Here is a 20,457-nt window from a genome sequence, read left to right on the forward strand (position 1 = left end):
CTCTAGGCTTTCTATCTTATTCTCCCTCCTCCTCTGTCCCAGCCCATGTTGCCATTAAAACAGAAGCCATTAATCTCGGGGATTAAAGGATATTCTAGAGTAGCTCCTATCTTTAGCATTTTAATTTTGCTCTGGATTCATGTGCTTTTGTTTTGGGTTTCTGAAAATTTCTCTCAGTACATGGCCAGTTCAGCTTTGCCTTTAAAAACACATTATATCCACAAATCCTAGGTGTTTTATATTGAGAGGTTTTTCAGTGTATCTAATCTTATTTATTACTTGAATTAGAAGATGACACAGAACTCTGCAAATATTAATACTGGTAATTCTTTGACATGGCTCTTGTAGTTAATCTTCAAAGACAATTGCCCAATGAATGATACTTTCTACTATTCACACCCTAGAGAAGTCTTCTTTCACACTGACACTGAACTGGCCATGTGTAACCAGTAAAATGCAACAGAAGTGACATAAGATGACTTCTGAGCCTATGTCATAAGAATCTTTGCAGCAGCATCTTCCTTGTTATCTTGGAATGCTCACTGTTGGGACACACCTTCTCATAACCCAGGCACCAAAGTGGAAGAAGACCAAGCTTCAGGGAGAGGCCATGTGTAGATCCTCTAGTTGACCATTCCAGGTGAGTTCCCATCCAGTATCCAATAGCCAATATCAAATGCCGTTCATGTAAGCAAGCCATCTTGGAAGTCTGACACAACTGAGTCCTCAGGTAACTCAAGTCTCAGCTTCCATATAACACTTTCAGAGATCTTAAACAAGAATATCCAGATGAGCCCACTCAGCCTATGAAACCTTGAGAGATAGTAATAAATTGTTGTTTTAAGCCTTAAAAGTTTTTGGATCATTTATTATACAGTCATACATTACCTGAACAATGGTCAAGTCTTTTTGGATGAGGAACCATTTTATCTCTTTGAAGTGATTTTGCAAATCTACACTTTAATATGCTATATTGATATTATAGGGCATTTTAATTTCCAAATTCTTAGAAGGGGAGCACCTAATTCTTGTTTCCATATATGATCTACACACATCATTTAACAACTATAAGTGTATGACAGTCACATAGATAATAAAAATAGACAATATTTACTCTAGCTATTAATCGTTTAAATGTGAATGACATTTAGAAACCTTAGAAGATAATATAGGAACATATATTCATAATATCTTTTTTAAAAGATTTTATTTAAAAAAATAAAATAAAGATTTTATTTATTCATGAGACACACACACACACACACACAGAGAGAGAGAGAGAGAGAGAGAGAGAGAGAGAGAGAGAGAGAGGCAGAGACACAGGGAGAGGGAGAAGCAGGGTCCATGTAGAGAGCCTGATGTGGAACTTGATCCCGGGACTCCAGGATCACGCCCTGGGCCAAAGGCAGGCACTAAAGTGCTGAGCCACCCAGGGGTCCCTTCTTCATAATATCAATATTGATACTTCTATTATAAGACAAAGATAGCAAAATTATAAGGGAAAAACTAATTAATTTCATCATATTGATCAATTCACGAAAATGAAAAGCCACAAATTGGAAAAGATATTGGTAAAACATACAACTAGCAAAGAATTGCTATGAAATAGATTTTACACAGGGGCACCTGGGTGGCTTAGTCAGTCTAACTCTTAATTTCGGCTCAGATCATGATCTCAGGGTCATGGGATCAACCCCTGTGAGTGCAGAGTCTGCCTGAGTTTCTCTGCCTCTGCTCCCCCCCCAAATAAATAAGTAAAATCTTAATAAATAATTTTTACATATAAATTAGGAAAAGGAAACAACCTAATTGAATAGTTTTCAAAAGAAATGTATTTCACAGATAAAATACAAATGTCAGTCAACATATTGAAATGGTACTCAAGGTCATTAGTAGTTAGATAAATGCAAACTAAAACCACAATGAGATGCTAGTTAACAGTCTCTGGATTGGCCAAAATTAAAAAGTCTAACAACATCAACTGTTAGTGAGAATATAAAGAAATTATAACATTTCTACACTATAGTGAGAGTGCAAATTGTTACAACACTGTAAGAAACAATTTGGCATCATCTAATAAAATTGAAGCTGTGCATACCTTAGGACTCAATACATTTTCTTCCTCTAAATATGCATATATACAGCAGAAAGTATATAATAATATTATGCAGCATTATTTATCATAGCAAAAAGTCTGGGAATAACCCAAAAGTCTATCAGCAGTAGAATGGATCAGTAAATTGTGGAATGCTCACAGAATGAAGCAATGTGGTGTGAAAATGAATGGATTCTTGCTATGTGTAATAGCATAATATTGACCAAACAAAGCAAACCATGGAAGAATACAATCTCACTCAATTTAGGTACAGTTTAAAGGATGAGAAATTAAACAATGTGTGTGTGTGTGTGTATGTGTGTGTATGTGTTAGAATAATAAAGCAAGAAAATGATAACAAAATATTCAGGATAGAAGTTAATCTAAGAGACAGAATATTCCACAAATATTTTTGTAAGTATATAATATTTCATAATATACTATTTTCAAAAAGCAATGAATATGTCAATTAGCAGTGGAATTGATTATAAATGGAGCATAAAAAAAGAAGTCTGAGAGATAAATCAAATCCCAATCCAAGAAATGAGTAATGAGAACAGATAATATAAATATTCAGTTTCACAAATGGGTATTAGGAAATTGGAGATGGATCCGTCAGTCTATTTGAGACAGGTTCTACTCAACCTTTTCACATTTCAACCATTCAGTCAGATCCCATTAGTCTAACCATGTTTATCATGAAGCCTTCCCAGGCAGTGTGCACCCAAAAAGCTTATACACTGCTCAGCCTACATGGGTTACTTGGCAGCTTGACAGCTATATTTTCATGCTGGTTTATATGCCAGGTTCTTAGTTGTTATGGAGTTAGTATGTCACATCCTTAATTAGTAACATATTTGGGGCACTGACGAGATTAATTTTGCCAAGTTAAGAACCAGAGTTTAGACTGTGAGGAATACATAGGTGAATACTACATTCTGAAGCTTTCGAGTGTCAGTAAGATGATCTCCTCAGATGAGAGCTAGACCTAGAGCCCCGCCTCTATAGGACTTATTTTTCTTATTTTCACATACAGATCATAAGTCCCTGGAGGGCAGAAATAATATATTATTTTACCTCTTCTTCAAGAAGTATACAGCACTTTGTATATAGTAAATGCTTCGTTATTATTTGTTGACTGGATGATTGGCAGGACTTTGATTACATATGCACTACCCCGTTGGCATCTATGCTATGCTTTACAACAATAATAAAAATGTCATCGTTGAATATAATGAAAGGAACTACACTTCAACTACCAAGTGCTAGTTTACCTGCACTTGTAAAAGTACTGCTATTGTTCAAAATAAAATAATTCACTCTTTCAAAATGCAGATGTAAAACTGTTGCTATTGTTCAAGTTAAAATAATTCACTCTTTCAAAATCAGCTTCTTTTCAGCCTTCTGTGAACCAAGAGGCATTTTATGGGGAGGGGAGATAAACATTAATAAAGTCAATAACAAAACTTTAACATCTGAGAACTCTTCGAAGGAAATTTTCAGCAAGGGTATCATGATAATGAAGGTGGTGTTGAGGCAGTTTTCATGTCAGTTGCACAACCTAAGAGATCCTAAGACAAGTGATACTGTAAAAATCAATCTTATTGTTATTCATTATTTTCATTTTTAGAATTGTAGCAAAGGAGGAACCTTTCTAATATAGTCAAGTGAGATTACATTTGATTTACCCTCCAAATTATTGTTTGCCCACTTGATGTTTATGAAAAGAAATGCTGCATTTCTCACATCAGCCAACAGAGAAGCAATCACTTGTATGAATCATCGCTAGAAATAGAAATTGTTTCAAGTGCTGGACACATTTGTGGTCTGTGAACATTGAACACTAATAAGCAGGAGAGTTCCAATCTTAAAATGATTTTTCTGACTTCTAAGTAATTTAATCCAGAAATGCTCTGGATAGACATCCAATTGTCTGCATGGAACCTGGAAGAGCAGTGATTTCATATTAAGACTTCATGGCCTTGAAGCTTGCATCTCTGCATGCTAAGCATCTTTATTCATTCCACCAGATAAAGAAGAGAGAAGCAAACTGGGTTTCTAAAAATGAAAGAAAATAAATGCAGGGCGAATCAGCTCTTTGGCATCCTTGCTCTGTGGATAATGCTGGCCATTGAAAACCGCTATAAATTCATCAGTACTAGTGCTTCTGGCAGCCTGCACAAATCAACATGAACTATGCTTCATTTTTTACCTTCTTTTTTAAGTTCCCATCCTCCTAGCAATTTATTTAATCCAACAAAGTGGCTCTATAGTGTGCCTTTCATTTCTAACACAACCATTGCAAGGGGATAAAGAACATATGGGCCAGTGAGCGGCCATGAAAGTTGAGAGCCATTTGCTGACCCTGCAGTGGTAGCTTAGAGATCTCAAACTTAAGAGGTAGACTCTCTACCTGATCCCTGAGATATTATATATCGTCAAAGAACGGCAATCACTAATCACTAATCTCACAAGCCCCACGTCAGTGTTAGTAAATGATACTGAACATCAGATGGAATTGACTTCATTTTTCTCTGTGAGGAAGCATCTTCAAGAAACTAAAGATTTGGTAAAACAACTTCTTGCCCTCTCTAATTTGCCTCAAACCTCTGCTTCTTGGTTCGTATCAATTGTAAATTAATAAACCCTTTCTTAGTCTCTACTTCATATTTTTAAGTAGAGGGAAAAATGTCCATATTTGAGGAGGATCATCTCTCTACAGAAAGGCTCATAAAAGTTCACAAGGAGATCTGATGTAGGATATTGATATATTAGATATCTTTGAACTCTTTCCCTAAGGAAATCAACTTTGAGACTCTTAATAGCAAGATTTTCATTTGCCAATTGCGGATAACTAGATCTCAATATAATGGAGACCAAAATGCCTTCAAGAATGGGGCACCTACTACAATGGACTAATAAACATAGTATAAAAAATAGTTTAAAAATAGATATATAGTAGGTTTTCAGTGACTTCAAAAATAAGATTATACATATGATGAGAAATAAGTCTGCTCACCTGGGTAGTAAATATAGAAAGCATGACTTTGTCAATAATCATGTGGACTTGGGAAAATTCATCAACGTACATGAACTTTTAGATTCCTTGTTGGAAAAAATGGTTATTAATCATTATTCTGCCTACCACACAGTATGAGTATTTTGAAAACTATAAAATATTGTATATGGTAGAAGTTTGTCAGTGTTAGTAAATGATACTGATCAAATGATGCTCATAAAACATATCTCTATTTGTTTATATCTATTTAAAATCTTTAATATGGAGCATCATATAGACAAATATTGTGTATTGATCTTTATGACATTACAGGATGGGTCAGAATCTTCTCAATGCTCTGATAAGAAGAGTAGCAAATGAGGGTGCCACATGCCTCAACTAGTAGTTATTTGGTGATTTAGAAGCATAGGTGCATTAGACTTCAGTATTCCATTTTATTGCAAATAAGACTTTTCCTAACCTCCTGAGACTTACTGTGCTTGAAAGTGGAATTGCCCAAGGGATAAAGTCAAAACATGAATTTTAGCAGTCAACAGATGCTAAGAACTGAGATTAAGAACCTAAAAACACATCCTCAGCTATTCCATGTAATAGTATTTTACATAGAAAGATTATCATTTGTATTTTACAAATGATGAAAATGAGGCTCGATGGGATTAAATGACTTTCCTAAGGTCACATAATTGATCAATGTTAGAGCTGGAACAAGAATCAAGGATATCAGACTCCTAGTCTTGTATTTTCATCTCATGCTATAAACTCATGAGCCACTGAGCTTGGTTTACTTTCAAATAATCACAGTTATTCATTTGTTAATTCCCTGTGACAATTTTGGACAGAACTATACATATCTAAGTATATTATTTTGTTTAAGCAACACTTCTGGATGCCTTCTAAAAACTGTATTCTAATCATCATCAAAACCATTGTGATTATTGTCATTATCAGTGAATGTATGAGGATACAATGATGGTCTAATACAGATGCTGTCCCTGTCCGTTATAAAGCTCATTATTTAAGCAATTAATCATACACATGTATACATGCTATGGTAGTGATAAGCTCTTTGACTCAGGTCTGCCAAGCACTAAGGAAGACTATAATAAGGAGAGTTGACAGGCCAGGGAAGACCTTCTTGAGGAAATAACATTTGGGCAGAGATTTGAAAAATAAGTTGATATTAACAAGACAAAATGGGAAGGATAGGCATTCCTTGGGATTAAGCAATATAGCAAGCATGAGGGACTAAAAAGACACTAATATAGCTATAAGGGAAGAAATGAGATAAGTAGGGGACAAGATGGACAGTGTAGGCATGGGCCAGACCATCCAAAACTTTTAGGTCATGTTAGGTATTTTTTCTGTTCTACTCAAAGATCAATAGAAAATCATAGTGTCACTCAGCGGGAATGATATAACCAGATTTTGATTTTTAAAACAACCACTCTGGCTAGAGTGTATAGAATGAGGTGGAGGAGAATGAGCTGTTGGTCCAGAGAGACTAGTAAAGTAACTATTACTACAATACAAAGAAGAGAAAAGGAATGCTCAACTGGGGCTGTGGAGGTTGAGATGGAGAGAAGTGGATGGATTTTTGGAAATATTTGAGGGATAAAATTCAATAGGGCTTGGTGAAGAACTAAATATGGTATATGATGGAGAGGGAATCTTAGAGATGATGCCTTGGCTTTTGGTTGGCAACAATGAAACAAGCACAATAGAATAGGAATGGATTTAAAGGAAGTATTAAATGTTTGGTTTTGACATGGGGAATTTGAGAAGCCTTTGAGACATCCAGCAGGAATTGTTTAGGAAGCAGTTGGATGTACAAGTCTGGATAGAACTTGTACATATATATATATATTTATATATTTGTCCACCATCTGTGTAAGAAGGTAATGGAAGGTATGAATGTGCAAAATATTGTCTAAGAGAGCATAGTATAAGAAGAGAGAACCTAGAATATAGCCTTTAGGAAATCTCACTTTTATAAGCCAGGTAGAGAAGGATATGCCTGCCAAAAAGACAAAATAGGAGGCAAGGCAGGAGTACACTGTATCACGAAGTCAAGGGAGGAAGGTGCTTCAAGAGAGCAGACTGGAGGTGGCTAAGGACAGAGAAGAAGGGGAGTTGCTAATCAACAGGTATAAAGTTTCAGTGATACAAGATGAATAAGCTCTAGTGTGCCCACAGTTAACAATACTGTAATGTACACTTAAAAATCTGTTGAGAGAATAGATCTCATGTTAAGTGTTGTTACCACAATAAAATAAAAATAACTTTAAAAAGAAGGGAAAAGAGACAAATAATGTTCAGGACCACAGAAATGTCAAGTTAAGAGGACAACAGAAAAATATCCTTTGGCCTTAGTTACAAGGAATGCATTGGAAGACTTAGTGAGAGCTGTTTCTATGGATTGACGGAGCTGGAATCCAAATTGAAAAGAGATGAAAAGTAAAATGGGGAGGCTAGACTAGACTCTCTTTAAAGTCCCTTCCAACTTTAAAATAGTAAATTCTGTGATTTCAGAGCTGGCCAGAGCCTCTTTGTCACAGGTTCCCCTACTCCCCGTACTCCCAGTTAATAAAAAGACTCTGCCATTGAAAGAAATGATTTGCAAGACTGTATTGCTTTAAGCGTCATTACAACCTCAAAGAAACGTGGGACAAATCATTCTCTTCTATGTTTACATATATGTTTTTCTTTTGAAAAGAATCTTGAGCATAAAAAAGTTCTTATATGATTTTTCCATAGCATCAATTGAAGAAATATATTTCCAAGAATTGGTTTTTATTTTTGGGTCAGGTCTGTAGGGATAAAATCAGGTCTAGAGTTTCGATGTAGATGAATTTGGAAGTGAACACATTCAAAGTTGCAGTCCCAGGATGTCTCTCACACTACACTATACTATTTTCCTTTTTTATTGAATCACCTTTTCTGGGCTTTGAGAGCTAAAAGAACACATCCAAAAAATTAATTGATTTTGTATGTAAGCAGAATGCTTGGGCACTTGCTGCTTTTCATCTAAAGAGAGGTTCCTATGCTCTCAATGTCTTGGTAGGACAGGAATTTGATTAACAGGTCATATAGACCATTGCTACTCAAAGTGGGATCAGTGGATCAGCAGCATCAACCTCAGCTAGGAATTTGTTAGAAATGCAGAATCTAAGGCACCACCTCAGATCTACTAGATCAGAATACGCAGTTTAACAGGATCTCAGGTGATTCATATTAACACTAAAAGGCGATAAGAATTTGTAATTTTTTTCTCAGAATCTACTTTTTAAAAATACAGAATCCTTTGTTACTCTGCTATGATATTTAATTAATCCAAGGGCAGATTAGTCATTTATGGACTAAAAACTAATCATTTTGTTTTAAAATTAAGGCCTGCAGTAGAGTGCCAAGGTGACTAACAAGATATATTTTACAGGCAAATAGTAGGTTACTCACCCAACTCATGGAAGAACATGTATTTTGCATTTCCCCTAACCAGAAGCTGCTAATTACTTGCATTTCTTTTCCTCTTTTAGTAATAATAATATTTGTAAATTTACTTTGAAATAGCAAGATTACCTGTCATGCTTTTGTATAGGATTTATAAACTTTCACTATTTTCTGTCTCCTTAGCCAGTTTAGAAGAACATCCACACTTTGTTGCATGGCCCTCCCTGGTGATTAACAACTGGAATGGACAGATGAAAACTCAACCCTAAGTCTCACCCTTTCTTTCTCCGTTTCTTACGGAGAAGCCCTACTCTAACCTTTAATCAGGGCAGAAAAAGATTGCTAGTGCCCCCTGCTGGCCTATTATTGTATTTTTCCTCCTCTACAAATTGTCTTAAACAGGAGGATGCCCAAGGATTCTAAGCCACTGAAGAAAGCTCAGCGGAAGGGACTTTCCCTAGTAGAGAGGTAGCGATCCTTTGGGAACAGGCGGCTAAAATCAAACGAAAACACTCAAGGGGCGAGGAAGGCATAAAGGGCTTCTAAATTAAATTATTGATCCTTATGAACCTTTTTCTGCACACGGACTTCTCTATGCCAAGAAAACGTCCCCTCCTTTTCAGCACAGGACTCCTCTTTTGCCTCTAGGTTCCACTGACAAGGAGTGAACTATCCACTCCTCTATTATAATTTCCGTACTCCAGATTCTGTTTTCTGCTTCCCCCAATTTCCCTTTCCCACTCCTTGGCCGTATTCCCTTTTCTGCTTCAAACTCCCATCCCGCCTACCCACGGACAGACTGGCATTTCTAGGGGTCAGACCTTAATCTCCTTCACCCTCTCCGTCTACCCTGACCTCTGCTCTCCCCTGATCGTCATCGCACTCCTCTTTCGCACCCTTTCGCTGAACAGTAAGACACTCTTTGCTTTGAACATCAGGCTTGTCCCCTCTTGAATGCCTCTTCCCGACCCCCGCCCCAAGCGACTGAAAAAGGAAACATGCGCACTTCAGAGCTAGGAGCTGTCCGAGTGCTGAAATTTATAGGCTGGGTAAGATCACGTCTCCGTCTCTTTCTGTAGCTCTCATTCCAGCACAGGATCTCAGCAATTTTGCCCTCTTTCCCCGTGCCCACTCCAGCGCGCAGAGTCCTTTCTTCTCTCTCATTTACAACTTCTTTTGAAAAGAGAACATTTTCTAGAGAAAAGAGATTTGCTAAGCAGAAAGGACATAAAACAAAAGCCACAGCAACCTGACTTCCAGCATGGCATTGTCACCAGCCCCCTTGGCATGGTGATACGATTAAGGTAGCGGCATTTTTATTATTCAGGAAAAGCAGCTGGGGAATCCATCAGTTCTAAGGCTTTGTCTTTCCTTGGTTAACTGATGGTCCTGAGCCCTGGTTTGACTTGACCATGATGCCTAGGACGGGCACTTTTTGTTTTTTCTCAGCAAACTGTACAAACCCAAATCTCTTTTTGATTTTCAAGGAAACTAGATTCCTGCCAGATTTCGAATCCGGACAATAAATAGATACTTTGTCCTAGCTTCTTTCTGGAATCATTTCGGGGATATTTTCCACAAGCATCACAGAAACAGGAATGAACCGGCAGCTAGTGAACATTTTGACAGCCTTGTTTGCATTTTTCTTAGAGACAAACCACTTCAGGTAGGTGAAACGACTTTGCATGCTGATATTTTCCCCATGAAAACTGTTTGAAAGAGAACGTGTCATACATTTTTATCTATTTTTCTATGCCCTGGACCATATTTTTTTTAATTTTATAGAGGAGAGTTAGATTTCTTTTGTTCTTTTAAAAGGCGTAATTATGGTGGGAGGGTGGTAAATTTTCACAAAGGCAAGTTTTATGATCCATAACCTCACTCTTATGCATTGCAACACATTTTCACAGGCAACGTGATATTAAGGAAGTCTAATGAGTTGCATGCTCTTTACATTTCTATATAATGATGATTTTTTTTTGCTTTTAAATTCTTCTGAAAGTCATTTAAAATGATTATTAGATGTAATGCTTATCATATAGTGGAAGTGATTTGATTAATTTACAAGGAGCATGCACATTTTATATAAAATAGAAAAGAATCCTAATTCTCAGTCAACTTGAAACTTCTATTGTATTTCAGCAACTAGATGCATACTATGAGCACTACAATTCAGGAAATTTCTTGAAACATCAAAAATATTTAAAACCTCATTTTACCACTATATTCCACTGCTCAGTATATTTGGAAACTGAATGCCTACTAAAATTTAATTAATATGACATCTTTGTATTTATGTATGCATGAGAAATGGACTATGCATAATTAAAAAGAGTGGGAAATCATTATTTGCATGTGTGCATTTTCTACCTAGTTTATAAATTATCAAATCAGTTGATACTTCAGAATATCAGATGATTACCAGTAACTGAAATAGCCATTCTAATGGCAGAGGTTCTAAGACAGCAGAGAGACAGGAGATGTTCATACAATAAAGTGTAGAACTCTTCATTTAATTTTCACCAAATTTTTATGGTATTTTTTCACAGAACCAAGAGAAATGAAACATATAGCTACTGTTATGAGTACTGGGAAAACCCACTATGTTCCTTTCAGGTTCACACCTACTATGATTAAGAAAAACTGTAGGCTCGGTTTCATTAGAAGCACCACCATCATCATCATCACCTTCATTACCACCATCACCATCATAATTAAATAATACTTGATTAATCAGATGAATCTACATATGGGAATGTGAGTATTTTTAGATGATCATATCAATTTTTAACTCCTACCAAATGTTTAAATCCTCTTTGCACTTAATACTTTGCATTTAATACTACTTTGAAAAACTGGCAAAAATGTGGTATTATCTCAGGGATATGATTGACAAGATTATTTGTTAAACTATTAAAAACGAAGCTTGTAAAATATTATGTTTTAGGAAAGAAACAGTCAACCACTATGTATTGTGAAAGAATTCATTTAACTACAAACCAAATAGGGTCTTTTTATAAGCCCTTTAAGGAAAATGAAAATATGAGAGATTTTCCAATCAATACTTAGTGTTTTTGAAAATGCAGAAGACAAATGATTTAGAAGTTCTTTTTCATGAATACTTTACTGGAGAGTCAACAATTTAAATGTTAACATATAAATAACATCTGATAAAATAATAGAAGTACAGACACACTTATTGTTGACCTATTTTAAAATGAAGTTAAATTTCCAAGTGAAGCTTTTCTTCTAGATAATACTTTGAAAATTATTAAGTTGATAGCTAGAACAGAATCTAGCAGGTGAGAAAATAAGCAATGGAATAGTTTACTGTTTACTTTGTTCTGCCCATCTTATATATTTCTAATAAAAAGTAGAAGACTTGTATTAAGGATTAAATTGCTGGAAGAATTGCTTGACAGTCATCGGGGAATGATTTCAAGACAATCACATTTTAGAAATTATCATCTTCATTTCTCCGATGAGTCTAGAAAGAAATAGCTTTAACTATATGTCCATAAAATCTAAAATATAAGCTATGCATGTTGTGTCATCTTAAACATCTTTATGGCTATAGTTTGGACATCTGGGAGATATGACTCAGGATTTCTAACTCTCATCATTTAAAGTTAACTTTAGAGAACATACAAATTCAGAAGCTGACCAAAAAGTTTGTAATTTTCTTTTTCTTCTTACATATCATATATATTAACAAAACATGATGTCAAACATTCTGTGAGCCTTAGTTCACAGGCAATGAGAGTGGAATTGTTGCTAATAAAGTTAATTGTGTGTTTAGGACGGCTTTCTGCAAAGACCATGACTCCAGGTCTGGAAAACAACCTTCGCAGACCCTATCGCCTTCAGATTTCTTGGACAAATTAATGGGAAGGACATCAGGATATGATGCAAGAATCAGGCCAAATTTTAAAGGTAGGTTTCATTTAAATTTATGTTAAGCCTGTGGGAAATCTAGATGTTTGTATAATCTTAAATAAGTTTTAAGGGCTTTTTATAATAAAATAGAAACACGTATAGTATTCATTTCATTTTGGCATTCTTTTGAGCTAGCCAATTTAGTAGTTTAAATTTTATATATTGTTTGCCACTTTTGAAAACTTTCCTCATTTGTGTTCTATTCCACAAAGAAAATTAATGTCAGAGATTATTGGTACATTCCCTATTTTATCTTAAGTGGGAGTGTGAATGGGAATGAATACAAGAGCAAATGATAGATTTGGCTTATATGAGTCTCTTCCAAAATTCATATAAGAGTCAATGATTATTCAAAATTTTGGTTTTCATTTTGAATACCTACTCCCAAAGTGAAGTTTGAATCTCAATATAAAACATGCCATTTTATAGACTTTCAGACCACTCTCATTTTTCAACGTTGTGACAAGAGGCTCTAATTAAATACATCAGAAATTTTTAGTTTCCTTTTTTTAACCATTTTAAATGTTTATCTAAAATTAACAAAGATCATAGCACTCTAAAGTGCACATGTCAAAGACGGTGGATACTTTCTTTGTTCAATTAGAAAGAAACCAAAAACTTTGATGTTCTTGTTTAACATTATAAAAATGTAATTAATCACCTGCAGAAATGAATTTTTATCTTTTTGGTTTATTTTTACTCTAAATAAGAACAAATTATTAATAAATGAATTACTTTTGATGTTTTAATTTTTAAATATGTATTTTAAATGACAATTGTATTTTATCTTATAATTAACATAATGCATTGTTGAGTATTTATATTTTTAAAAGAATTCTATAATATTCTAGATATTATGTTGTAATTCCATTGCTTTGATTTTGCTTATTAGCAATTAAATTGGATTGCTTTCCTTGAGTTTTGTTTAATTTTTATTTTTGGCAAGTATGAGCATGAAAACTAAATTCTAAATTCATTTCTTCTTTAAATGCTATACCTCTGAATATACCCAGCTAAGGGCACATTTTATAAAGAGCTATGTCATCATTTTGACAAAACAAATATTTCTGATTTGTAGAGTATTTACAAAAGAAACAATAGAACTAAATTCAAAGCTCGATTTTCCTGAAATCAATTTTCATGCTCATCCCATTTCATACTAATTTTGTGGTCATTGCTCTGGAAGTCAATATTTGAAATAAAATCCTATGAGTAACAAGCTGAGAATGAGCTTTCAATGGGACTGCTCATTCCTACATTTATTCACTTAGTCAATAACTTCTGAGTCTGAACTATATGGGAAATACCAACTACTGCATGCACTGAAAAGTTGAGAGATGAAACAGGTTTGGGTGCTACCGTCAAAAATTTTAGCAGGGAGAGTAGAGATTACATGAATAGTTATAAATTATAATAATATATGTTATGAGACAGAAATAGTTAAGTAGTAGTTAAGTAACATTAGGAAGTACAGATAAAATGCTACAGGATTCCAACAAATGAAGAGATGATTTCCTATTAGGCTATTCGTGCAAAGTTTCATAGAGAAGGCCCAGATATGGAAAATCATTTCAAGTTTATGAGGGTCTTGTTTGATAGCAGCTATTACTCATTATTTTCTAGAAGTAACTTTTCAAAAGGGGAGAAAAGTACAGAGAATAATAAAACAAACACCCATCTTGCCATTGCTCCTTTAAATGACCAGATAGAAAATGAGCAATCATTTTCACACAGCTTTTTTTCTGGTTCTCCTGGGGATGTCACCCTGTGGAAATGACATTTCTCATGATTCAGGATAAATAAATGCAGAGAATATCAAGTATGGGAAAGCATGGCCATGTTTTTGAGATATTTCCATTGCCTGAAGACCTAAGTACAGGATGTTTTAAAGACTTATAAAAGGGAAATGGGGTAAATATCCTTTAAGACTCTAACATTAATGGACTTTACTGAGTTTTGTCTCCCATTCCCTTTAACTCTCCACCCCAATGAACCCTGATCCTCTTTCATAGATTTTACTTACATGAAACCATTTATATCAGATTAATTACTTAACAGCTCCCACAATTCTCTTTATTCAGAGAATCTTGGCTCTTCCTAGATGTAAAACATTCCTCCAATATTTTAGAGTAAAATAATTTTCACTCCTTGTTCCCATGAAACTTCAGATGTCTAATATGGTTCTTTTGCATATTATGTTTTATCAACCCACCCCATACTGCATCAGAGAGTGCACACACACACACACACACACACACACACACACACACACACACACAATATAGGGAAAAGAAGTCATCTTGTTCTCCGGAATGAGGAAATAAGGACCAAGAAAGAGAGGAAAATATAGATCAGTTATGAAGATTAGTGCCTCCAATTAGTTGTAGTAGATGTTGAGGGTAGGAACTTTTGGGGTACTAACCAGTGGTCACAGTGGCTAGCAAAGATGATCTTAGCTGAGCTGAGGAGAAAGAAATAAAAGAAAGAGAGAACACAGAACTTGTAACAGTGAGGAATTTAGGAAGAACACTATAGTACTTACTGTAACTTACTATAGTCAATTAGCAATGTACCAATGAGAAATTTTATATAGTAGGTAGAAATGAAGGGTGATTAGGAAATGTGACTGTATCCAGAATAGTGGCAGGCACCCTGTAAATGCTAAAACACAATTTGGCTATGATAACAATAAATATGATGATGATGATGATGATGATGATGATGATGTTTAAAAAATAGTAATTAATAAGAAGACAGAAGGGCAAGATATGGCTACAAAAATAAAAGCAAGAGTGAAATATGGGCCATTGAGGTAAACGGAATGGCTTTTCTAGATGTCTTATTAAATATTAGCTCTTCTCTGTTTTCCTTGCTGCCATACATTGGCAAGGGAAAAGGAAATGCATATGCATAATTTTTTTTATTGGAAGGAATCTTTCCTGCATACTTTCAAGTCAGTAAAATATTTCATGTCTATTCCATATCCCTGATGGGCTCTGAAAGATGTCATAATGGGCACATATACAAGAAGGAAAATGGATGTAAGCTAGAAAAGGGGACCAGAAATGAATCAGACTTAGGCTTTGTAATTGAGAGCCATTCTTAGAAACTATAGGGAAGAAAATAGCTTTTCTGATGTACTGAAGCACAAGTGTATAAACAAAGTCATGAGTCAGAGTTGCCAATTGCATTCCATCTATAAGATCCATAGAGAGCTGGGTCAGATCTTGTCAAAACATAAATTTTCAAAATGTTCAGTTCAGATGAAAACACAAGCTATGTCCATTCACAATTACCTGGTTCTAAAACCATGGTAAATATTGATTCTATGTCAACATAGGGGCCACTTTCCCCACTTGGGTGATTTGTCTCATTGTCAGCTGATTTATCATAGTGTTACTCCATCATCCTATCAGATACTCCTTTGTCAGTGTTATTGTATCTTGAGAATGCCACCTTAAACATTAAGCTTTCAAGGAGGCCAAGTAAAATGCTCAAACCTGGGCAAAATGCATTAGCTCTGATTCTGTCTCTTTGAAACAAAGCCTTTATCTATTTTAATGGAATTTTCTTTGAAAATAAAATTAACTTAGAGTTATATCCCAAGTTTCAACCCAATGTGAATAAATACACTCCACTATAGCATTCATTTTGGAATAGGATCTGGAATAGATAATGCCAGGAGATAATTATTCACTCCACTTCTTTGTGCATGCCATGCACACTAATTTTTTTCTATGTCTGGAGACCTAAATTTGAAAGTGTGATGTGTGACATTAAAACCTACATTTGCATGCAATATGGTTTCCTTCATTTTCTAAGGAGTTATCAGCTCAAGAGGTGTTTCAGATACAAGTAGAAATAGATCCACTTTCCAAAAAACTAGAGGTTCAGTTTTCTCCCTTTGGAAATTCTATTTATTGTCTGTAGCCAAGTGGAACTCAAGCTCAAATGTTGTGCTTGCCAATCCCTGTAGGGGGTGGCTTGAGCACAAATGTCCAGCAGGGACATTTGGAAAGGGTGATTCTCTCAGTTAGTGATAATGCAGCCCCAGCATGGTCATTTCTTTGATCACTCTGGTAGATGCAAGCATCAGATGTTACTATAGATTCTGAGAAAAAGAATAGAATGTTTGCAAGTATCAGAAGTATCTGACTTGAGTGCAGGAAGTTGCAGAAAGAGTGCGGCCATTTTAGAACAAGACAATAGGAGATAAAAGGGGAAAAAGAATTATTGAGATGAAAGGCTGGAGGTAACAAAGGGAAATTCATATATCACAGTTTTGTTCAGAAATGATGTTGATGAAGATTTTTGGACATCTGAAATCCATTGGCTGTGTAACAATTCAGCTTTTCTGTGCTGTATGGACATCAACCAATACATCTGTATATACTAGGCTGCTACTGTGGGCCTACAAGGTGCTTGTCTGGGATTTGATGTGACATCAAGAAAGAGATATCTACAATATTCTAATAGACTCTGGCAAAATATATGTTTTCCACTTCATTGGTGAGAGAATAGTATAGTGGAAAGAGTGCTAGATTTGGATTTGGAAAACGCATGTTCATGTCCTTTTTGAGAAAAGGTATCTTCACCTCTCCATGCCTTAGGTTTTCTTCTGCCTTTGCCTATCTCATTTGAGGTCATGCATCTGAATGGTTTGTTTTTAACTATTAAGTTTATTGCAAATAATTTGAATTATTAGTCTCTATTACTAGTCCCTCATTTCTCTTTTGTAACTGACACTAATGATATATTATCAAAGCTAACCCTTTATGGTAGTTGGGCCTCATAGTTGCTTGATTTTTTTGAAAGGTAAAAAAAGCAAGTCAGAGAAGTCCTAGTATTTTAGAGTCCTACTACACTAGTCAGAACATAGATGCCATGTGTCTCAGCTGGTTCTCCTTTTATTCAATTGGTGGGAAGATTTCCAACCTGAAAGAGCTATTTCATATTCCTAAACATGAAACAAAGAAGGAGCCATTTGTGGGAAGGAATTATCTTTATCCATTCAAATCCTGTCCCTGACTATTTTCTTGAACTCATTTTTAAATAAGCCAAGTAAAAGAAAGAACCAATTTTACTTAGTCCTAGAAAGAAGGACCTTAAATTTAAATGAAGATATATGACTGTCATTTCTTATGTATTTTCTTGTCCGGTTACTGCACTTGCAAGGGTCACTGCACAACCGTGCAGAATTGATTTCTTATTTTAGAATAAGCATTTTGAAGAGGACATTTGGTCTCTAAAACATGGCACGTTAAGAGCAATAGAAGTTGAAGCCTATAATTTAGTTTTTGAGACTGTATTACATTGCTCCTTGGTTGATTCTGGATAACTTCATATCCTTAATTTTCATCACTGAAAGAGCCTAAACATTTTTTCCTTTTATTAATGATTTTATTTATTTATTCATGAGAGGCACAGAGACAGGCAGAGACATAGGCAGAGGGAGAAGCAGGCTCCCTGCAGGGAGCCCAATGCAGGACTCGATCCTAGGACCCCGGGGATCACCACCCGAGCCAAAGGCAGACACTCAACCACTGAGCCACCCAGGTGTCCCAAGCCTAAACATTTTACCCTAAATTCTATAGTGCTTGCTTGTCCATCTTGAGGGACAACTCAGTCCATTTTACTGATAATCTGAGACTTCATTAAAAAAAATAACAGTATTGATATAAGGGTATCTTGGTCTTTAATGACTGGACATTATAATGTGTCCAGTTAGGGCTATCAGGCTTAGAGTGAGAAAAAAAATCAGCATTAGTTTGTTCTTGGTGGTGTTGAAATATTTTTCTTGGAGTGTTGGATCAGACATGTTTGAAATCGGGTCTTAAATATGGAAATATAGTTGATCAAGCCTCATAACAATAAGGTCTTTGGAAGCATTCTGAGTTCTCTTTGGAGTTAACACCTATGAGGCTGTCCTGACTGTGGCATGTAGCATTTGCTAATTGACTTCTTTCTTGAGAGGATTACTTTGGACACTTGTGACTGATTGCAGACATTTTTCGCCATGTGAAATGCACTAAAGGAAGGACCTGCACAAAAGGAATAGGTCCCTAAGTGGTATTCTTAAGTGAGCAGGAGATTTAAAAATAAAGCCACTGGGCTACCCTCTTGGAGTCTAGTCTGGCTAGCCAATCAATTGTGGTCATGGGGCAAGTACAAGAGGAAAGCTGGATGCTGTCTCAGACTCCTGCCCTAGCTTGTGTAGTTGTCATTCCCTTATGAACATCGGTATACCAAATGGTTTCTCTGTTTTCTTAACACATTTATCCAAGAGGGCAAAAGAAAATCCTGGATCAAGTCAAAATATAAAAAGTCAAGAGGCATTTATCACAAATGTGACTGCCTAAGTTTTGTTTTCGATTTCTTCTTTTTTTTTTTTCCTGATGGGAGAGGGGCCATATTTTCTTGAGGAAAAAAAAGCTACACCTGCCCATGCATTTTCAAAGTAATAGAATACATTTGTGGCAAGGGAGCATATATGTGGACACAAAAAATTACATGTAATGGTTTTACATCTTTATATTGGAGTCTAAGCACACGATTCATTTGTTCATTCCTCTAATAAATAGTAATTACTATGTGCAAGTGCCATGTTACTTGCTAAGTATACAGTGGTAAACAGAAATCTAAGCTTGTAAATGTCAGTTCTCATCTCACTGAAAACTGGAATATAATTTGTAAATTAAATGCTGTATCATCCAGGACTTTTGCAGGAAAGAAATAGCACACTCCAACAGGGTGCGAGAGGGTTTGGAAAACCAGTCCCAAAAGGAGAGTGTAGTATTTCAGGACTATCAACAATAGACTTGAAGAGGCAAGGGAGGGAGTGGTTACCAGATGGTAGAGAATGTGGCCATATAGACAAGACACCTAATGACATCTGTAGAACAATGTCATCCATCTGTGCTGTCCTAGCAGGGAGAAAGCTAGAGAATAAATATTCTGGGCTCACTTTCCTCCTGTATTCCATTTTCTTGTGGGAGTCTCCCATTGGCCAAATCCAACTAGAAGTCAGAGGGCAAGGAGCTCAAAGATGCAAACCCAAAAGGTCAGCTTCTCAAGGTACAGAGAATAACAGAAAAGAGAGTTTCTCAGGGTGGGGTAGGGGTAGGGGATGGAAGATGATCAACACAGAGCCAATGTATGATCAGAGTCATCCCTCAACTTTCAGGTGGTGGAGCAGACATCTCCAAAGCTGATCATTAGTAAGCCTCCTTTATCAATCTTGGGAAAGAAGGGAAGTAAGAGAGGGATATTGTTTGGATATATTATCCCAATAGTAAATGACACCTCCAAAGACAGAGAAGAGAAAGGAAGATAATGTGAGGTCATAGTTGTGTCTCCTAAACAGACAACTGAAAGAGCACAACCAATGGACTGGTATATGTGCGTGCGTGCATGCGTGTGTGTGTGTGTGTGTGTGAGAGAGAGACAGAGACAGAGAGACAGAGAGAGAGAGACAGAGAGAGAGGGTGAAAGAGATCTTTCTGTGGAGTATATGAAAATAATTAATATGGTTTCCTGTCTATCTAATATGGTTATATGTTTGCCAATACTGTATTGTTGCCCTTGCCCCATGGAAATCCCCTCCATGCTCCTGATGCTGGGATATGTTCTGGGCTTAGCTTTGAGCACAAGACTTAACACCAAGTCTCTTTGGGGCAGCATTTCTGAGACACATCCTTTCCCTCTGTGCTCTCCTGTTCTACATAGAGCTGTGGAGAGTTAGAAGAAGAAAATATTGGGTGGAGGTTAGAAGAGCATGAAAATCAGGAACGGAGTAATGTGCATTTCAAGGAAATGGCAAGGCTGAAGGAACAGTTGCTTGTTTTCTACTCCTTGCCTGGTTTGATTACTGCACCTGAAATATAGCTACTTATCACCACAATTCTGCTACTTTAGGAAAACCTCAGAACCACTTTACCACATAATTTTTCTTTCATTTTTA

The 20,457-nt window shown here is 35.9% G+C and overlaps 1 protein-coding gene across 2 annotated transcripts in view; it reads left to right on the top strand.

The window, feature by feature from the left end:
* Positions 1-10,159: 10,159 nt before the first annotated feature.
* The window catches only part of GLRA2 (glycine receptor alpha 2), a 173,943-nt gene continuing 163,645 nt past the window's right edge, over positions 10,160-20,457 (top strand). For both annotated transcript variants that reach the window (XM_055338563.1, XM_055338564.1), the window contains exons 1-2: positions 10,160-10,227; positions 12,361-12,494. In XM_055338563.1, the coding sequence (XP_055194538.1) occupies positions 10,160-10,227; positions 12,361-12,494 (202 nt within the window). The remainder of the gene's footprint in view (positions 10,228-12,360; positions 12,495-20,457) is intronic.

Source organism: Nyctereutes procyonoides, unplaced genomic scaffold (assembly GCF_905146905.1).
Source record: "Nyctereutes procyonoides isolate TBG_1078 unplaced genomic scaffold, NYPRO_anot_genome, whole genome shotgun sequence".
Lineage (NCBI taxonomy): Eukaryota > Metazoa > Chordata > Mammalia > Carnivora > Canidae > Nyctereutes > Nyctereutes procyonoides.